Source organism: Scyliorhinus canicula, chromosome 4 (genome assembly GCF_902713615.1).
Source record: "Scyliorhinus canicula chromosome 4, sScyCan1.1, whole genome shotgun sequence".
NCBI classification, from domain to species: domain Eukaryota; kingdom Metazoa; phylum Chordata; class Chondrichthyes; order Carcharhiniformes; family Scyliorhinidae; genus Scyliorhinus; species Scyliorhinus canicula.
Genome location: NC_052149.1, coordinates 242,100,263 through 242,119,529, shown reverse-complemented (window position 1 = coordinate 242,119,529; position 19,267 = coordinate 242,100,263). Strand labels below are relative to the sequence as shown.

General features: G+C 51.7%; 1 protein-coding gene across 1 annotated transcript in view; it reads right to left on the bottom strand.

Annotated features, from left to right (window-relative positions):
* The window catches only part of LOC119964295 (foot protein 1 variant 1-like), a 28,217-nt gene extending 11,742 nt beyond the window's left edge, over positions 1-16,475 (bottom strand). The window contains exon 1 of the mRNA XM_038793571.1: positions 15,017-16,475. Within this exon, the coding sequence (XP_038649499.1) occupies positions 15,017-16,475 (1,459 nt within the window). The remainder of the gene's footprint in view (positions 1-15,016) is intronic.
* Between the last annotated feature and the right edge of the window lie 2,792 nt (positions 16,476-19,267).

Sequence of the window (19,267 nt, the reverse complement as noted above, 5' to 3'; positions counted from 1 at the left end):
TGTCTGTGCGGAGTCTGCACGTTCTCCCCGTGTCTGCGTGGGTTTCCTCCGGGTGCTCCGGTTTCCTCCCACAAATCCCGAAAGACGTGCTATTAGGTAATTTGGACATTCTGAATTCCCCGTCTGTGTACCGGAACAGACACCGGAATGTGGCGACTGGAGGCTTTTCACAGTAACTTCATTGCAGTGTCAATGTAAACCTCCTTGTGACAATAAAGATTATTATTACCATTATTGGATAATATTTGCATTGAGCAACATGAGGACATATTGGGAAAAATTGTCAAAAGCTTTGCCAAAGCAGCAGGATTTTAGAGCAGAGATTGACGAGGGTGTTTCTGGAGGAAATTCTAGAGTTTAGGTTAGCACTGCTGCCTCACACTGTCATGGGGGCACAGTGGTTATCACTGCTGCCTCACACTGTCATGGGGGCACAGTGGTTAGCACTGCTGCCTCACATTGCCATGGGGCACAGTGGTTAGCACTGCTGCATCACACTGTCATGGGGGCACAGTGGTTATCACTGCTGCCTCACACTGTCATGGGGGCACAGTGGTTAGCACTGCTGCCTCACATTGCCATGGGGCACAGTGGTTAGCACTGCTGCCTCACACTGTCATGGGGGCACAGTGGTTAGCACTGCTGCCTCACATTGCCATGGGGCACAGTGGTTAGCACTGCTGCCTCACACTGTCATGGGGGCACAGTGGTTAGCACTGCTGCCTCACATTGCCATGGGGCACAGTGGTTAGCACTGCTGCCTCACACTGTTGTGGGGGCACAGTGGTTAGCACTGCTGCCTCACACTGCCATTTGACACAGTGGTTAGCACTGCTGCTGGCTCACAGCACCAGGGATCCGGGTTCAATTCCGACCATAGGTGACTGTTTGTGTGGAGTTTGTGCGGGTTTCCTTCGGCAACTCCAGTTTTCTCCCACAGTTGAAAGATGTGCAGGCTAGGTGGATTGGCCATGATACATTGCTTCTTAGATTTAGATTTATTGTTACGTGTACCGTGGTATGTGTACAGTCCTGGCAAATTGTTCCAAACGTGAAACAAACATAGGATATATGTGTCATGTGAATGTCCCTTTAAGAAATGTTTTGTTTAACCACATGGCTTGTGGCATGGCTTCAGTGATGTCATTTGTGGGTGGAGCCGGGCTGTGGCTGTCAGGTCAGAGGGGGTTTCGTGTTGGGGTTTCAGTTTTGGTTTGTTGCTTTGGAATGCAGAAGAGAAGCAGTGTTTCCCTGTTTTCTTCATTTTTATTTTGAAGCTGTTCCAATGAACTGAAAGCACATTGGGTGTGGCAAACCGCCGTGATAAACATAAAGTTGCTTTCGGGAAGGAGTTTTGAATCTGCTGGTTGGAGGCTGGACCAGAATCTCAGGGAAAGGACCAGTCCCATTCAAGTGAGATTACAGTGTGCTGGGTCACGCCCTTGAAAGGGGTATTGGTTTATTGGATTTTGTTATTGAATTGGAACAGCTAAGGGGGATTCATTATGAATCGTATACATACATTACTGTAGCTGCTGTTTTTTTTCATGTTTGTAATTGATAACAAATTCTTGCTGTGTTTTATATATGTTAACTACATTCTTATGAGAAACTTTGTTTTAATGAAAGCACCCAGGAAGTCTGATGAATCACACCTGAAGGGAAGGCTCTTGTGCTCATCCCAGCCAAATTCAACATAAAAGTTATAGGTCAGGGGAGCTTCATAATACACTTTGGAGTTTCTGTGCTCTGGCCCATAACAATATGATAAATACACAATATAAATACAGACATCGGGTGAAGCATACGGAGTGTAGTGCTGCACAGTAGATAAGATGTGCAGAGATGTTCAGTCCACAAGAGGGTCATTCAGGAGTCTGGTAACAGCGAGGATGAAGCTGTTTTTAATCTTTTAGTGTGTGGCCTCATACTTTTGTATCTTCTGTCCGATGGAAGAAGTTGGAAGAGAGAATAATCCGGGTTGGAGAGGTCTTTGATTATGCTGCCCGCTTTCCCAAAGGGGCGTGAGGTTAAACGAGAGTCAGAGGATGGGAGGTGGGTTTGTGTGATGGACTGGTCTGTGTTCACGACACTCTGAAGTTTCTTACGGTCTTGGGCCGAGCAGTGATGCAGCCAGATAGGATGCTTTCTGTGGTGTATCTGTAAAGGTTGGCCGGAATTAATGTGGGCATGCCGAATTTCCTTAGTTTCCTGTGGAAATATGGGCGCTGTTGTGCTTTCTTGGTCGTAGCGTCAACATGAGTGGGCCAAGACAGATTTTTGGTGATTCGTACATTAGCAATTTGAAGCTGTCAACCATCTCAACTCGGCCCCGTTGATGCAGACAGGGGTGTGTACAGTAGACATAGAACAGTACAGCACAGAACAGGCCCTTCAGCCCTCGATGTTGTGCCGAGCAATGATCACCCTACTCAAACCCACGTATCCACACTATACCCGTAACCCAACAACCCCACCCCCTTAACCTTACTTTTAAGGACACTACGGGCAATTTAGCATGGCCAATCCACCTAACCCGCACATCTTTGGACTGTGGGAGGAAACCGGAGCACCCGGAGGAAACCCACGCACACACGGGGAGGACGTGCAGACTCCGCACAGACAGTGACCCAGCCGGGAACCGAACCTGGGACCCTGGAGCTGTGAAGCATTTATGCTAACCACCATGCTCCCGTGCTGCCTCAAAGTACTTTGCTTCCTCAAGTCGATGATCAATTACTTAGTTTCCTGAATATTAAGGGAGATAGAGAGTGTTCAAAGAAATGTAAGTTAGGTGGGGTTACGGAAATATGCCAGGGAAGTGGGCCGAGGGGGTACTTTCAAAGGGTACAACCCTGTCCAGAGCCCTACCAAACAGGAGCCTCCATTGGCCTGGGAGACCCCCCCCCTCCACGAGTTGTTGCCCCCTCCCCACAAGGTGTTGTTACGCGTGGTCGACATTTGTGTTGACCAGTGCTGAATGGAGCTGTAGTGAGGTCTCCCAGGCCCGGGTATTTGATTCCGTGCTGAGAAGGTGAATTGGCCGCGCTAAATTGCCCCTTAATTAGAAAAATGAATTGCGTACTCTAAATTTATATTTAAAAAATAATTTATATAAGATAATATAATAGCAATAATTTATGTTTTTTTTCAATTGTCTATTTGTCAGCAAAGTATAATGTCTCGCCTAATTTTTGTGGAAGCAGCTTTAAGAGCCCACCTCTCTTGTATTAACAAAGAACAAAGAACAATACAGCACAGGAATAGACCCTTCGGTCCTCCCAGCCTGCGCCGATCACGTGTCCTACCTCGACCAACCACCTGCATCCTTCTATACGGTGTCTGTTCATAAGTCTATCTCAATAGGTTGCTAACGTATCTGCCTCAACCACATCACTTGGCAGTGCATTCCAGGCCATCACCAACCTCTGTGTAAAAGACTTTCTCTGCACATCTCCACTGAACCTTTCCCCCCTCACCTTGAACCTGTGCCCCCTTTTAATTGTCATTTCCGGTCTGGGAAACAGGCTCCAACTGTTGACCCTATCTATACCACTCATAATTTTATAAACTTCTATCAGGTCGCCCCTCAGCCTCCGTCTCTCTAGGGAGAATAATCCCAGTTTGTTCAATCTCTGCTCATAGCTAATACCCTCCATACTGGGCAACATCCTGGTAAACCTTTTCTGTACTCTCTCCAAAGCCTCCACATCCTTCTGGTAGTGCGGTGACCAGAATTGGACACAGTATTCCAAATGTTGCCGAACCAATGTTTCATATAACTAACATAATGTTCGAGCTTTTATACTCAATACCCTGCCCTATGAAGGCAAACATGCCATATGCTTTCTTTACCACCATTTCCACCTGTGCTGCCACTTTCAAGGATCTGTGGACCTGCGCGCCCAGATCTCTGTGTCTCTATGCTCCTGATGGTTCTGCCATTTATTTCATAGTTCCCACCTGAATTGGATCTACCAAAATGCATCATCTCGCGTTTGTCCGGGTTAAACTCGTCCTGCCATTTCTCTGCCCAATATTGCTGCCTATCTATAGCCTGCTGTATTCTCTGACTATCTTCATCACTATTCGCAACTCCTGCAATCTTAGCATCATCCACAAACTTGCTAATAAGACCCGCTACGTTTTCTTCCAAGTCATTTATATAGAACATAGAACATAGAACATTACAGTGCAGTACAGGCCCTTCGGCCCTCGATGTTGCGCCGTCCTGTGATACCCCTCTAAAGCCCATCTACACTATTCCCTTATCGTCCATATGCCTATCCAATGACCATTTGAATGCGTTTAGTGTTGGCGAGTCCACTACTGTAGCAGGCAGGGCATTCCACACCCTTACTACTCTCTGAGTAAAGAACCTACCTCTGACATCTGTCCTATATATATCTCCCCTCAATTTAAAGCTATGTCCCCTCGTGCTCGACATCACCATCGAAGGAAAAAGGCTCTCAATGTCCACCCTATCTAATCCTCCGATCATCTTGTATGCCTCAATTAAGTCAACCTCTTAATCTTCTTCTCTCTAACGAAAACAGCCTCAAGTCCTTCAGCCTTTCCTCATATGATCTTCCCTCCATACCAGGCAACATCCTTGTAAATCTCCTCTGTACCCTTTCCAATGCTTCCACATCCTTCCGATAATGTGGCGACCTGAACTGCACACGCAATACTCCAAATGCGGCTGCACCAGAGTTTTGTACAACTGCAACATGAGCTCATGGCTCCGAAAATCAATTCCTCTCCCAATAAGAGCTAACACACTGTACGCCTTCTTAACAACCCTCTCAAACTGGGTAGCAACTTTCAGGGATCTATGGACATGGACACCGAGATCTCTCTGCTCGTCCACACTACCAAGAATCTTACCATTAGCCCAGTACGCTGACTTCCTGTTATTCCTTCCAAAATGAATCACCTCACACTTTTCTGCATTAAACTCCATTTGCCACCTGTCAGCCCAGCTCTGCAGCTTATCTATGACCCTCTGTAACTTGTAACATCCTTCTGCACTGTCCATAACTCCACCGACTTTAGTGTCATCTGCAAATTTACTCACCCATCCTTCTATCATCCTCCAGGTCATTTATAAAAATGACAAACAGCAGCGGCCCCAAAACAGATCCTTGTGGTACACCACTAGTAACTGGACACCAGTCAGAACATTTCCCATCAACCACCACCCTTTGTCTTCTATCAGCTAGCCAATTTCTGATCCAAACTGCTTAATCACCCTGAGTCCCATGACTCTGTATTTTCTGCAATAGCCTACGTGGGGAACCTTATCAAACGCTTTACTGAAATCCATATACACCACATCAACTGCTTTACCCTCATCCACCTATTTGGTTGCCTTCTCGAAAAACTCAATGAGGTTTGTGAGGCGCGATCTACCCATCGCAAAACCATGTTGACTATCTCTAATCAAATTATTCGTTTCCAGATGATTATACATCCTATCTCTTATAAGCCTTTCCAAGACTTTTCCCACAACAGAAGTAAGGCTCACTGGTCTATAGTTACCGTGGTTATCTCTACTCCCCTTCTTGAACAAGGGGACAATATTTGCTATCCTCCAGTCTTCTGGCACTATACCTGTAGACAAAGATGACTTAAAGATCAAAGCCAAAGGCTCAGCAATCTCCTCCCTAGCTTCCCTGAGAATCTTAAGATTAATCCCATCCGGCCCAGGGGACTTATCTATTTTCACACTTTCCAGAATCGCTAACACCTCCTCCATATGAACCTCAAGCCCTTCTAGTCTAGTAGCCTGTATCTCAGTATTCTCCTAGACAACTTTGTCTTTTTCCTGTGTGAATACAGATGAAAAATACTCATTTAGCATCTCTCCAATCTCCTCGGACTCCACGCACAACCTCCCACTACTGTCCTTGACTGGCCCTACTCTTGCCTTAGTCATTCTTTTATTCCTGACATACCTATAGAAAGCTTTAGGGTTATCCCTGATCCTACCTGCCAAAGACTTCTCATGTCCTCGCTTGGTTCTTCTTAGCTCTCTCTTTAGAGCCTTCCTCGCTAACTTGTAACTCTCATTTTAACTGAACCATCATGTCTCATCTTTACATAAGCCTCCTTCTTCCTCTTGACAAGTGTTTTAACTGCTTTAGTAACCCTTGGTTCCCTCGCTCGTTGACTTCCTCCCTGCCTAACAGGTACATACTTATCAAGGACACGCAGTAGCTGTTCCTTGAACATGCTCCACATTTCCATTGTGTCCATCCCCTGCAGTTTTCCTCTCCAGCTGATACATCCTATGTCTTGCCTCATTGCATCATAATTGCCTTTCCCCCAGATATAACTCTTGCCTTGCGGTATATACCTATCCCTTTCCATCGCTAAAGTAAACGTAATCAAATTGTGGTCACTATCACCAAAATGCTCACCTACCTCCAAATCTAACACCTGTCCTGGTTCATTACCCAGTACCAAATCCAATACGGTCTCGCCTCTTGTTGGCCTATCTACATACTGCGTCAGGAAACCCTCCTGCACACATTGGACAAAAACAGACCCATCTAATGTACTCGAACTATAGTGTTTCCAGTCAATATTTGGAAAGTTAAAGTCCCCCATAACAACTACCCTGTTACTTTTGCTCCAACCCAGTATCATCTTTGCAATCCTTTCCTCTACATCTCTGGAACTATTCAGAGGCCTATAGAAAAGCCCTAAAGGGCCTCTCCTTTCCTGTTTCTTAACTCAGCCAATACTACCTCAGTATTCGAATCCTCATCAAATGTGCTCTCAGTCACCGTAATACTGTCCTTGACTAACAATGCCACCCCTCCCCCTCTCCTACCACCTTCCCTGAACTTACTGAAATATCTAAACCCCGGCACCTGCAACAACCATTCCTCGCCCTGCTCTATCCATGTCTCCGAAATGGCCACACCATTGAAGTCCCAGGTACTAACCCATGCCGCAAGCTCACCCACCTTATTTCGGATGCTCCTGGCATTGAAGTAGATGCACGTTAAACCACCTTCCTTCCTGCCGGTACACTCCTGCAACTTTGAAACCTTACTCATGACCTCACTACTCTCAGCTTCTTGTGTACTGCAGCTACAATTCAGGTTCCCAATCCCCTGCTGCACTAGTTTAAATCCTCCCGAAGAGCATTAGCAAACCTCCCCCCCCAGGATATTGGTACCCCTCTGGTCCAGGTGTAGACCATCCCGTTTGTAGAGGTCCTACCTACCCCAGAATGAGTCGCAATTGTCCAGGAATCTAAAACCCTCCCTCCTGCACCATCCCTGCAGCCACGTGTTCAACTGCTCTCTCTCTCCCTATTCCTCGCCTCACTAGCACGTGGCACGGGTAACAACCCAGAGATAATAACTCGGTTTGTCCTGGATCTAAGTTTCCACCCTAGCTCCCTGAATTCCTGCCTTACATCCCTATCCCTTTTCCTACCTATGCCGTTGGTACCTATATGGACCACGACTTGGGGCTGCTCCCCCTCCCCCTTAAGGATCCCTGGCACCTGAGAGGCAACACACCAACCGCGAGTCTCTCTCGTTCCCACAGAATCTCCTATCTATCCCCCTAACTATGGAGTCTCCAATGACTAATGTTCTTCTCCTCTCCCCCTTCCCTTCTGAGCAACAGGGACATATTCTGTGCCAAAGACCTGTACCCCATGGCTGACCCCTGGTAAGTCATCCCCCCCAACAGTATCCAAAGCGGTATACCTGTTACTAAGGGGAACGACCACAGGGGATCCCTGTACTGACTGCTTCCCCCCAGCCCCTACCACCGTCGCCCATCTATCTTTATTCTTTGGCGTAACTACCTCCCTGAAGCTTCTATCTATGACCCCCTCTTCCTCCCGAATGATCCGAACTTCATCCAGCTCCAGCTCCAGTTCCCTAACACGGTTTTTGAGGAGCTGGAGTTGGGTGCACTTCCCTATATATATTACAAAGAGCAGAGGTCCCAGAACTGATCCCTGCGGAACACCACTAGTTACAGACCTCCATTCGGAAAAACACCCTTCTACCGCTGCCCTCTGTCTTCTATGGCCAGACCAGTTCTGGATTCATCCAGTTAGTTCACCTCTGACCCCACGTAATCTAATCTTTAGCACCAGCCTGCCATGAGGGACCTGATCAAATACTTTACTAAAGTCCATGTACACAACATCCACAGCCCTTCCCTCGTCAATCATTTTTGTCACCTTCTCAAAAAATTCAATCAAATTAGTGAAACATGACCTCCCTCGTACAAAGCCATGCTGTCTGTCGCTAATAAGACCATTCATTTCCAAATGTGAATCGATCCTTGGCGGGATTCTCCATTCCTGCGGCTAAGAGTCGGCTCGAACGGAGACTCCGTGGGTGGCTCACGTCAAATAAATTGGCGTGAACCCCTCATCGATTCTGGTACCACTGAGGAGCTAGCACCGGCGCTGCCTGAAATACCCACGGATTGCGTCGAGAATGACTGGAAAATGGCCGGGTTCGGGCCGCGCATGCGCAGAGCTGACAACCTGCACCGGTCGCAGCGTACAAAATGGCGCCGGCCATACGAGTAAGCTAGCCCGCTGACGGCGACCCCACAGCATACCCCTGCCCACCCCCCCCCCCCGGCCACCCCCCACCAGACCCCGAGCCCTGGCAGGTTCCCCCACGGCCAGTGGCATGGATCCCGGCAGAGTGTGGCGTCGCTGGACACGGTCCACAGCCGGCAAGCCAGCTCGGACCACATGTGTCCCACGCCGTTGGAAATTTGGGCCATCATGAACGGAGCATGACGGGTTGGCCGGCAGATGAGGCACCAACAGCAATGCAACTGAGAGTCGTGTGCGTCCTGATGTTGCTGGTTTGTAGGGGGAGAAAACAAAAACGTCGTTAAACCGGGTGTCGGCCCCCATTCCGTCGTCTGAATTGATTCTCCGCCCAATGGCTGAATACGATTTTGATGTCGGCCAACAGGGAATCCCGCCCATTATCTCTGAGAATCTTTTCCAATAATTTCACGATCACTGACGTCAAGCTCACTGGCCGATAATTACCCGGGTTATCCTTGCAACCCTTCTTAAATAACAGTACAACATTGGCTATCCTCTAATCCTCTGGGATCTCACCTGTGGCCAACAAGAAGACAAAGATTTCTGTCAGAGGCCCAGCAATTTCATCTCTTGTCTCCCTCAATAATCTGGGATAGAAGGATACATTCTGACAGTGGGAAGATACAATTTTTGAAGACACATTCCTGGACCCTAATAATATCTGAATAATTATCAACTAACCAATAAATAATTTAGCAGGCTGTCTGGAAGAAGGTAACATCTCTTGATAGTCATCTTCCTTGTGGAAAAAGTAATTCACTTTCTCAGACCCAAAAGAAATGTTAGTGCGAAGAGACTGTTTTGAATTCAAGAGAGGGAGATTGTTGAGGGAGTGTTCCTGACCGAGAGTAATCCCCACTGTGGGCAGGGGTCATCATTTCTCACTTTGCATTGAGCTGAATAATATAATACTTTTGATGGGGAAGGTGGATAAACACGAATGAGGAAGGGGAAGATTATGGGGCGGTCAGCGTAAACACTGCCATGGAACAGCTGAGCTGATTGGTGTCTGTGCTGTAAGTTCAATGTCATTCGATGCAATTAACAAAGATGTTGGCAGATGTTACAGAACGTAGAAAGGGATTTGACCAAAATGCTGCAGCCTCCTCCTCGTGATTCTCTGTTTCTATCTGATTCTATCTATTAGATGTGGAATTAATTGTAGCTCACAACACACACAACTTGTACATTGACATTAACTTAACACAAGGGCTGAAATATGTAACTTTGGTGCGATGCATTTTTCAACACTTTGCAGACTTTCCAGTGTTGAAAAATCACAATTAGAAAAAAAATGCTGCGAAGAAAGATTCTGATAATCTATGAAAAGTTCACAAATACCCATCTGCCCCAAGGCACGAGAATGCTTTAATAACCTAATGAATGCTATTTATCATTCTGTGTGGAAACAGGTCATCATTTCAAAACAAATATGCAGATAATGATGTTCAAATGGAAATACGCGGTGATCTCAGAAGCTATTTATGCAGTGAGTTCAGCACCAAAACGCTTTGTTTACTCTCCAGAGCAATTGGGTCATTATGATGCAAATGTAAAACTGTGGCTCATTGACCTGTTGGGAACAAGCCTGGTGAAATATTATTTAAGTTGCTGCAGGTGGCTCCGTATTAATGCGGAGGTGTGTGGCTCCGCCAAATAACTGACTGGCTTCAGTCTTTAGGGTCCAAATGCAACAACCTTCAAACATTTTGCCGGTTGTTTGAGTGGACGGGAAATGAGAGCTGAGATTAACCCTGAGGGTGTGAAGGGACTAAATGGGACATTTATACAGCAACTGTCACATCCTCAGCATGACCCAAGCAGCTTACGAGTTCGATTTTGAAGTGTAGTCATTGTTATAGAGAAGGAAATGTGGCCAGAGAGCAAGAAGAACATTTTTGCTCTGATTCAAACAGTCCTGTGGGACAAAAGCCAACTACTGCGGATGCTGGAATCTGAAAGCAAATAGCCCTATGGGACCCTTTCTGGTCACCTGAGAGAGAAGACAGGCTCAGGGATATTTTCTCATCCAGGCAATGGCACACCTGATGGGTGGGAACACCCTTATCATGTACAAAGATAGAAAGTAGGAGAAAGTAGGAGGCCATTCGGTCCTTCGAGCCTGCTCCGCCATTCATTGTCATCATGGATGATCATTCAACTCAGTAACCTGTCCCCTCTTTTCCGGTTTCGTGGTTCAGTGGCCGACATCATGAAACCAGAATGTTTACAAACATTGACCACATCAAAGAGATGTAAGTGCATTCCAAGCACTAAGTGCATTCCAATCACTCAAGCATGTGATTGCACTGCAATTACTTCCCTTCTATTATGGAGAACCCTGGAGGGGTCGACCAACACAGGGGTCCCTGTGGATCCCTATTACAGGGGTCCCTGGGTGGAGGTGCTTGGGGGGGCCATCTGGTAGGGAGGTTAGGCAGGCAGTGCGTTGTGGGGAAGTGTAATCCTCGGTTGGGCTTGGATGGTCTATACCAGCATGGCCCTGGCATGATGGTCCTCGTGGTAGACTAAGGTGGTTATTCCTTGGTGAAGTTAACCTCTTAGCCCTCCGTGGGGTGCACCACGCCAGGGCCACGCTGGTAGAGATCACAAGTGATCCATACCTATGTGACTCCTGGCAACGGGGACAAGGGAATCACGGGAAGCTGGAGCATTGGGTGCCAGGCCCACTAAATAGACCCATTTGCATTCAATTACATCCACCATTGGTGGGCGGTTGTGGTCCTCGCTCTCGCTACTGGCGGGGAGCGGGGGAGGGGGATCAGAGCATCTGATCGTGTCGGTGCCTGCCGTCGATTCCGATTCTGTCCAGCCACCCGAATCGCTGTTCCATCGAGGAACATAACCCTGGAATCCCAGGATGGAGAATCCCGCCCACAATGTTTTGGCCTCAACAATTTCCTGTGGTAACGAAATCCACAGGCCGACCACTCTCTTGGTGAAGAAAGTTCTCCACATCTCTGTCCTAAATGGTCTACCCCATATCGATAGACTGTGCCCCCGGGACACACCCACCATTGGGAACATCCTTCCTGCATCTACTTTTTCCAGTCCTGTTAGAATTATAATAATAAGAATAATCTTTATTAGTGTCACAAGTCGGCTTGCATTAACACAGCAATGAAGTTACTGTAAAAATGACCTCGTCGCCACACTCCGGCACCTGTTCAAATTCAGAATGTCCATGGGTTTACGGGATCCCCCTTCATTCTTCTGAACTTCAGCGAAGCGAGTCAACCTCTCCGCATACGTCAGTCTCGCTATCCCAGAAATCAGTTTGATAAACCTTTGCTGCACTCCCTTCCTCAGAGAAGGAGACCAAAACTGAACACAATATTCTCGGTGTGTGATGCGAATTGAGGTCCAGCGGGGGCGAAGTGGGCTCACAGATCAAGTCTGTCCGGCGCCTTGATCATTCTCTGTGATGGCCTCAGCTCCGGCTTCGCTGCGGGCGCGGGTGTTGGGCTCGTTGACTCCGGAAGCGTGTCGTCTGGAGTTTCATCACAGTGGATCGGCGATGAGGGGAGGGGGGGGTGTAGGCCGTGTAGGGGCGGGGGCGGTGTTCGGTGTAGGGGAGGGTCGCTGGGGAACCGGCGGGTGCCAGATCCTGGAGGGAGACTATCTTGTTGTCCGTTGCGGTACGCCACATAGGCATACTGAGGGTTGGCATGTAGGAGCTGAACCCTCTCGACCAGGGGGTCAGAGTTATGGCTCCTCATGTGCTTCCTGCAGACTTGGCAATCCCTGGTCATGGCCCTGACCTCCTCGGTGGAGTAGGGTAGGTTGCTGGCCTTGATGTACTGGAGAAGCTGGGTGACCCCTGGGTGGCAGAGGTCATTGTGGATGGCCTGAAGTTTGCCACCTTACGCGTGGCGCATGTGCCGCCGGACAGGGCATCTAGGGGCTCACTGAGCTTCCCAGGACGATACACAATATCGTAACTATAGGTGGAGAGTTCGATTCTCCACCTCAAGATTTTATCATTCTTGATCTTGCCCCGCTGTGTGTGATAAAGGCTACCGACCGTTGGTCGGTGAAGAGGGTGAACCTCCTACCAGCCAGGTAGTGCCTCCAATGCCGCACAGCTTCCATAATAGATTGAGCTTCCTTTTCGACAGAGGAGTGTCGAATCTCGGAGGCGTTGAGGGTTCGGGAAAAGAAGGCCACGGGCCTGCCTGCCTGGTTAAGGGTAGCAGCCAGGGCGACATCTGACACGTCGCTCTCCACCTGGAAGGGGATGGACTCGTCCACTGCGTACATTGCGGCCTTGGTGATGTCTGCCTTGATGTGGCTGAAGGCCAGGCAGGCCTCAGTCATCAGGGGGAAGATGGTGGCTTTGATAAGTGGGGCGGGCTTTGTCCGCATAGTTGGGGACCCACTGGGCATACTATGAGAAGAACCCCAGGCATCTTTCAGGGCCTTGGGGCAGTGGGGAAGGGGAAGTTGCAGGAGGGGGCACATGCGGTTGGGGTCGGACCCTCGGACTCCGTTTTCCACGAGGATAGCTAGTCGGGTTGTGTTGAAAATGCATTTCTCCGTGTTGTCGGTGATATTGAGGGCTTGGGCGGTTTGGAGGAACTTCTGAAGGTTAGTGTCGTGGTCTTGCTGATCATGGCCGCAGATGGTGACGTTATCCAAGTACGGGAACGTGGCCTGCAGCCCGTACTGGCCAACCATTCGGTCCTTCATTCTTTGGCAGACCAAGACCCCGTTGGTGACGCCGAAGGGGACCCTGAGGAAGTGGAAGAGGCGGCCGTCTGCCTCAAAGGCCGTGTAGTGGTGGTCTTCCGGGCGGATCGGAAGTTGGTGGTATGCAGACTTCAGATCGACTGTGGAGAAAGCCCGGTAGTGTGCAATCTGATTAACCATGGCCGCTATGAGGGGAAGCGGGTATGCATCGAGTTGCGTGTACCGATTTATGGTCTGGCTGTAATCTACAACCATCTGGTTCTTTTCCCCGGTCCTTACGGCCATCACGTGGGCTCTCCAGGGGCTATTACTGGCCTCGATGATCCCCTCCCTCAAGAGTCGCTGGACCTCTGACTTGATCAAATTCCTGTCCTGGGCACTGTACCGCCTGCTCCTGGTGGCGACGGGTTTACAGTCGGAGGTGAGGTTCGCGACCAGCGAGGGAGGGGCAACCTTAAGGGTCGCGAGGCAGCATACGGTGAGAGGGGGGTAGGGGGTCCGCCGAACTTCAGGCTCAGGCTCCTGAGGTTGCATTGGAAATCCAGTCCTAACAAGAGAGGAGCGCAGAGATGGGGAGGACATCGAGTTTAAAATTGGTGAACTTGGCGCCCTAAATCGCGAGGTTCGCGACACAGTACCCCCGGATCTGCACTGAATGTGATCCGGAAGCAAGGGAGATTGTTTGGGATGCGGGGGAAATCTGAAGGGAACAGCGCCTTACCGTGTCCGGATGAATGAAGCTCTCCGTGCTCCCAGAGTCAAATAGACAGGGCGTTCGTGCCCATTGACCTGGGCGGTCATCATGGAGTTCTTGAGGTGCTTGGGCTGTGACTGATCAAGAGTGACAGCGCCAAGCTGCGGGTAGCCGGCGTGGTCGGTGGTAGCGGGGTGGTCCCAAGATGGCGGCCCCCGTCGGTTGCACGTGTTGGGTAGAGTTAAAGATGGCGGCCCCCACAGATAGCTCGAGGCGGATGATGCATCAGAAGTGAGGGTGGGTGCCGGAAGGCATGCAGCCACGCTGCCGGGTCTGCGGGCCTGTGAGTCGGGCCTGCGATTTTGGAACTTTGGTTCGGGCCTAGCAGTCTTTGGCAAAATGTCCTTTCTTGCCGCAGTCGCTGCAGGTCGCGTTCTGAGCTGGGCAACGCTGCCTGAGATGCTGGTTCTGACCACAGACATAGCAGGGCAACCCTCTGGGTCGGGCGGGAAGCCACGCGGCACAGACCTGGGCCAGCCCTCCGGGTCGGGCGGGCAGCCACGCGGCACAGACCTGGGCCAGCCCTCCGGGTCGGGCGGGCAGCCACGCGGCACAGACCTGGGACACCCTCCGGGTCGGGCGGGCAGCCATGGGGCACAGACCTGGGCCAGCCCTCCGGGTCGGGCGGGCAGCCACGCGGCACAGACCTGGGACACCCTCCGGGTCGGGCGGGCAGCCACGCGGCACAGACCTGGGACACCCTCCGGGTCGGGCGGGCAGCCACGCGGCACAGACCTGGGGCAGCCCTCCGGGTCGGGCGGGCAGCCACGCGGCACAGACCTGGGACACCCTCCGGGTCGGGCGGGCAGCCACGCGGCACAGACCTGGGACACCCTCCGGTCGGGTGATGGTCGCACCTCCGGCGCCCACGAGGAAATCGCGTGGTCGGAGGGGAAAGCATTGAGGTTCTGAAACGCTACTTCTAAGGAGGTGGATAGATATACCGTCTCTTCTAGGGCGAGGGCCCTTTTCGAGCAGGAGCTGTCTGACATAGCTGGACCGGACTCCAGCCACATAGGGCGTCCCGGATGGGACTCCAGCCACATAGGGCATCCAGGATGGGACATCAGCCACATAGGGCGTCCAGGATGGGACACCAGCCACATAGGGCATCCAGGATGGGACTCCAGCCACATAGGGCGTCCAGGATGGGACATCAGCCACATAGGGCATCCAGGATGGGACTCCAGCCACATAGGGCATCCAGGATGGGACTCCAGCCACATAGGGCGTCCCGGATGGGACACCAGCCACATAGGGCGTCCCGGATGGGATTCCAGCCACATAGGGCATCCAGGATGGGACATCAGCCACATAGGGCGTCCAGGATGGGACTCCAGCCACATAGGGCGTCCAGGATGGGACTCCAGCCACATAGGGCGTCCAGGATGGGACACCAGCCACATAGGGCGTCCAGGATGGGACTCCAGCCACATAGGGTGTCCCGGATGGGACTCCAGCCACATAGGGCATCCAGGATGGGATTCCAGCCACATAGGGCGTCCCGGATGGGACATCAGCCACATAGGGCGTCCCGGATGGGACATCAGCCACATAGGGCGTCCCGGATGGGACACCAGCCACATAGGGCGTCCAGGATGGGACTCCAGCCACATAGGGCGTCCCGGATGGGACTCCAGCCACATAGGGCATCCAGGATGGGACTCCAGCCACATAGGGCGTCCCGGATGGGACTCCAGCCACATAGGGCATCCAGGATGGGACTCCAGCCACATAGGGCGTCCAGGATGGGACCCCAGCCACATAGGGCGTCCAGGATGGGATTCCAGCCACATAGGGTGTCCAGGATGGGACTCCAGGCACATATGGCGTCCAGGATGGGACTCCAGCCACATAGGGCGTCCAGGATGGGACTCCAGCCACATAGGGCATCCAGGATGGGACATTAGCCACATAGGGTGTCCAGGATGGGACATTAGCCACATAGGGCGTCCCGGATGGGACTCCACCCACATAGGGCATCCAGGATGGGACTCCAGCCACATAGGGCGTCCCGGATGGGATTCCAGCCACATAGGGCATCCAGGATGGGACATCAGCCACATAGGGCATCCAGGATGGGACATCAGCCACATAGGGCGTCCAGGATGGGACTCCAGCCACATAGGGCGTCCAGGATGGGACTCCAGCCACATAGGGCGTCCAGGATGGGACACCAGCCACATAGGGCGTCCAGGATGGGATTCCAGCCACATAGGGTGTCCAGGATGGGACTCCAGGCACATATGGCGTCCAGGATGGGACTCCAGCCACATAGGGCGTCCAGGATGGGACTCCAGCCACATAGGGCATCCAGGATGGGACATTAGCCACATAGGGTGTCCAGGATGGGACATTAGCCACATAGGGCGTCCCGGATGGGACTCCAGCCACATAGGGCATCCAGGATGGGACTCCAGCCACATAGGGCGTCCCGGATGGGACATTAGCCACATAGGTATCTGTGCCTGCCTGCGACTGCTCTGTCTTGAGTGCTGCCTACAGGCTGCAGATTTATATACCACCCCCGTGGGGGCGGAGCCCACAGGGGCAACAACACAATACAATAGAGTGGTGAATTGTAGTAGCAATACATTCACCACAGTGTGACCTCACCAAGGCCCTGTGTAATTGCAGCAACACATCCCTGCTCCTGTACTCGAAAGTTCACATTATGACGGCCCAGCGGAATTCTCCGTCGTCGAGATCCTCCCGTCTACTGGCAGCGCATCCACACCCGTGGGTTTCCCGATGGCAGGGGGCGGCCACAATGGGGAACACCATTGGTCGGCTGCAGGAACAGACAACCCCGCTGCGGGTGGGGGACGTGCAGCGTTGGAAAACGCGGCTGACAGACCGAACAATCCCACCCACCATTTACCTCAGCACAGTAGCACAGTGGGTAGCACTGTTGCTTCACAGATCCGTTTCAAACACGTGCTTTCGGAGCACTGCTCCTTCCTCAGGTGAAAGCTCCGAAAGCTAGTGTTTGAAACAAACTGTTGGACTTTAACCTGGTGTAAGACTTCTTACTGTACTCACCCCAGTCCAACGCCGGCATCTCCACATCATGGCTTCACAGATCCAGGGACCCGGGTGCGATTCCTGACTTGGGTCATTGTCTGTGCGGAGTCTGCACGTTCTCCCCGTGTCTGCGTGGATTTCTACCGGGTGCTCCGGTTTCCTCCCACAAGTCCCAAAAGACGTGCTGTTAGGTGAATTGGACATTCTGAATTCTCCCTCTGTGTACCCGAACAGGTGCCGGAATGTGGCGACTAGGGGACTTTTCATAGTAACGTCATTGCAGCGTTAATGTAAGCCTATTTGTGACAATATTAAAGATTATTATTATAGACTCCAAACATTAGCTCCCGACTCTCTCCACAGATGCTGTTGGACTCATTGAGCTTGTTCAGTATTTTCTGTTTCTGTTTCAGATTCCAGTAGTAATTTGCTTTGATATGATTTGCCTTCTTTACCGCTTGCTGTGCCTGTGTGATTAGCTTCAGTGACTGGTGAGGGACAATCGCTGCAATTCTCTGACCGACGGAATTCACTTTTCCCATTGGCAGTGCACCCCTGCCAGTGGTTTTCCCAGCGGCGTGGGGTGGTTTCATTGGGAAACCCCACTGACAAACTGCGGGAAAATAGAATCCCACCGCAAAGAAATGGAGCAGCGGCGAGGAACACACGGATGGCGGATCGGTGAACCTGCCCAAGATTTCTGTGTTAAAGTCTCTGGGGTGATACCTGAACCCAGTAAGCGCTGATTCAGGCTCTATCCAATGTAGTACATCCAATACAAAGTCAACTTTTTGCAGTTGTTCACTTGGTGGAAATCTCACCTCAGAGATCGCTGGTTCCTGGTTGAAGTCTAACTCCAGAGACCTGAGTCTGTTATCCCAGCTGACACTGTGATGCAGCGCTGGCTGTCACTGCAATGCAGCGCTGGCTGACACTGTGATGCAGCACTGGCTGACACTGCGATGCAGCGCTGGCTGACACTGCGATGCAGCACTGGCTGTCACTGCGATGCAGTGCTGGCTGACACTGCGATGCAGCACTGGCTGTCACTGTGATGCAGCGCTGGCTGGCACTGCGATGCAGCACTGGCTGTCACTGTGATGCAGCACTGGCTGACACTGCGATGCAGTGCTGGCTGACACTGCGATGCAGCACTGGCTGTCACTGTGATGCAGCGCTGGCTGGCACTGCGATGCAGCGCTGGCTGACACTGCGATGCAGTGCTGGCTGACACTGAGATGCAGCACTGGCTGACACTGCGATGCAGCGCTGGCTGACACTGTGATGCAGCGCTGGCTGACACTGCGATGCAGCGCTGGCTGACACTGCGATGCAGCACTGGCTGACACTGCGATGCAGCGCTGGCTGACACTGCGGTGCAGCGCTGGCTGACACTGCGATGCAGCGCTGGCTGACACTGCGATGCAGCACTGGCTGACACTGCGGTGCAGCGCTGGCTGACACTGCGATGCAGCACTGGCTGTCACTGCGATGCAGCACTGGCTGACACTGCGGTGCAGCGCTGGCTGACACTGCGATGCAGCGCTGGCTGACACTGTGATGCAGCGCTGGCTGACACTGCGGTGCAGCGCTGGCTGACACTGTGATGCAGCGCTGGCTGACACTGCGATGCAGCGCTGGCTGACACTGTGATGCAGCACTGGCTGTCACTGTGATGCAGCACTGGCTGACACTGTGATGCAGCGCTGGCTGACACTGTGATGCAGCACTGGCTGTCACTGTGATGCAGCGCTGGCTGACACTGTGATGCAGCACTGGCTGACACTGTGATGCAGTGCTGGCTGACACTGTGATGCAGCACTGGCTGACACTGTGATGCAGCGCTGGCTGTCACTGAGATGCAGCGCTGGCTGACACTGCAATGCAGCGCTGGCTGTCACTGTGATGCAGCGCTGGCTGACACTGCGATGCAGCGCTGGCTGACACTGTGATGCAGCACTGGCTGACACTGCGATGCAGCGCTGGCTGACACTGTGATGCAGCGCTGGCTGACACTGCGATGCAGCGCTGGCTGTCACTGTGATGCAGCGCTGGCTGACACTGTGATGCAGCGCTGGCTGTCACTGTGATGCAGCGCTGGCTGACACTGTGATGCAGCGCTGGCTGACACTGCGATGCAGCGCTGGCTGATACTGTGATGCAGCGCTGGC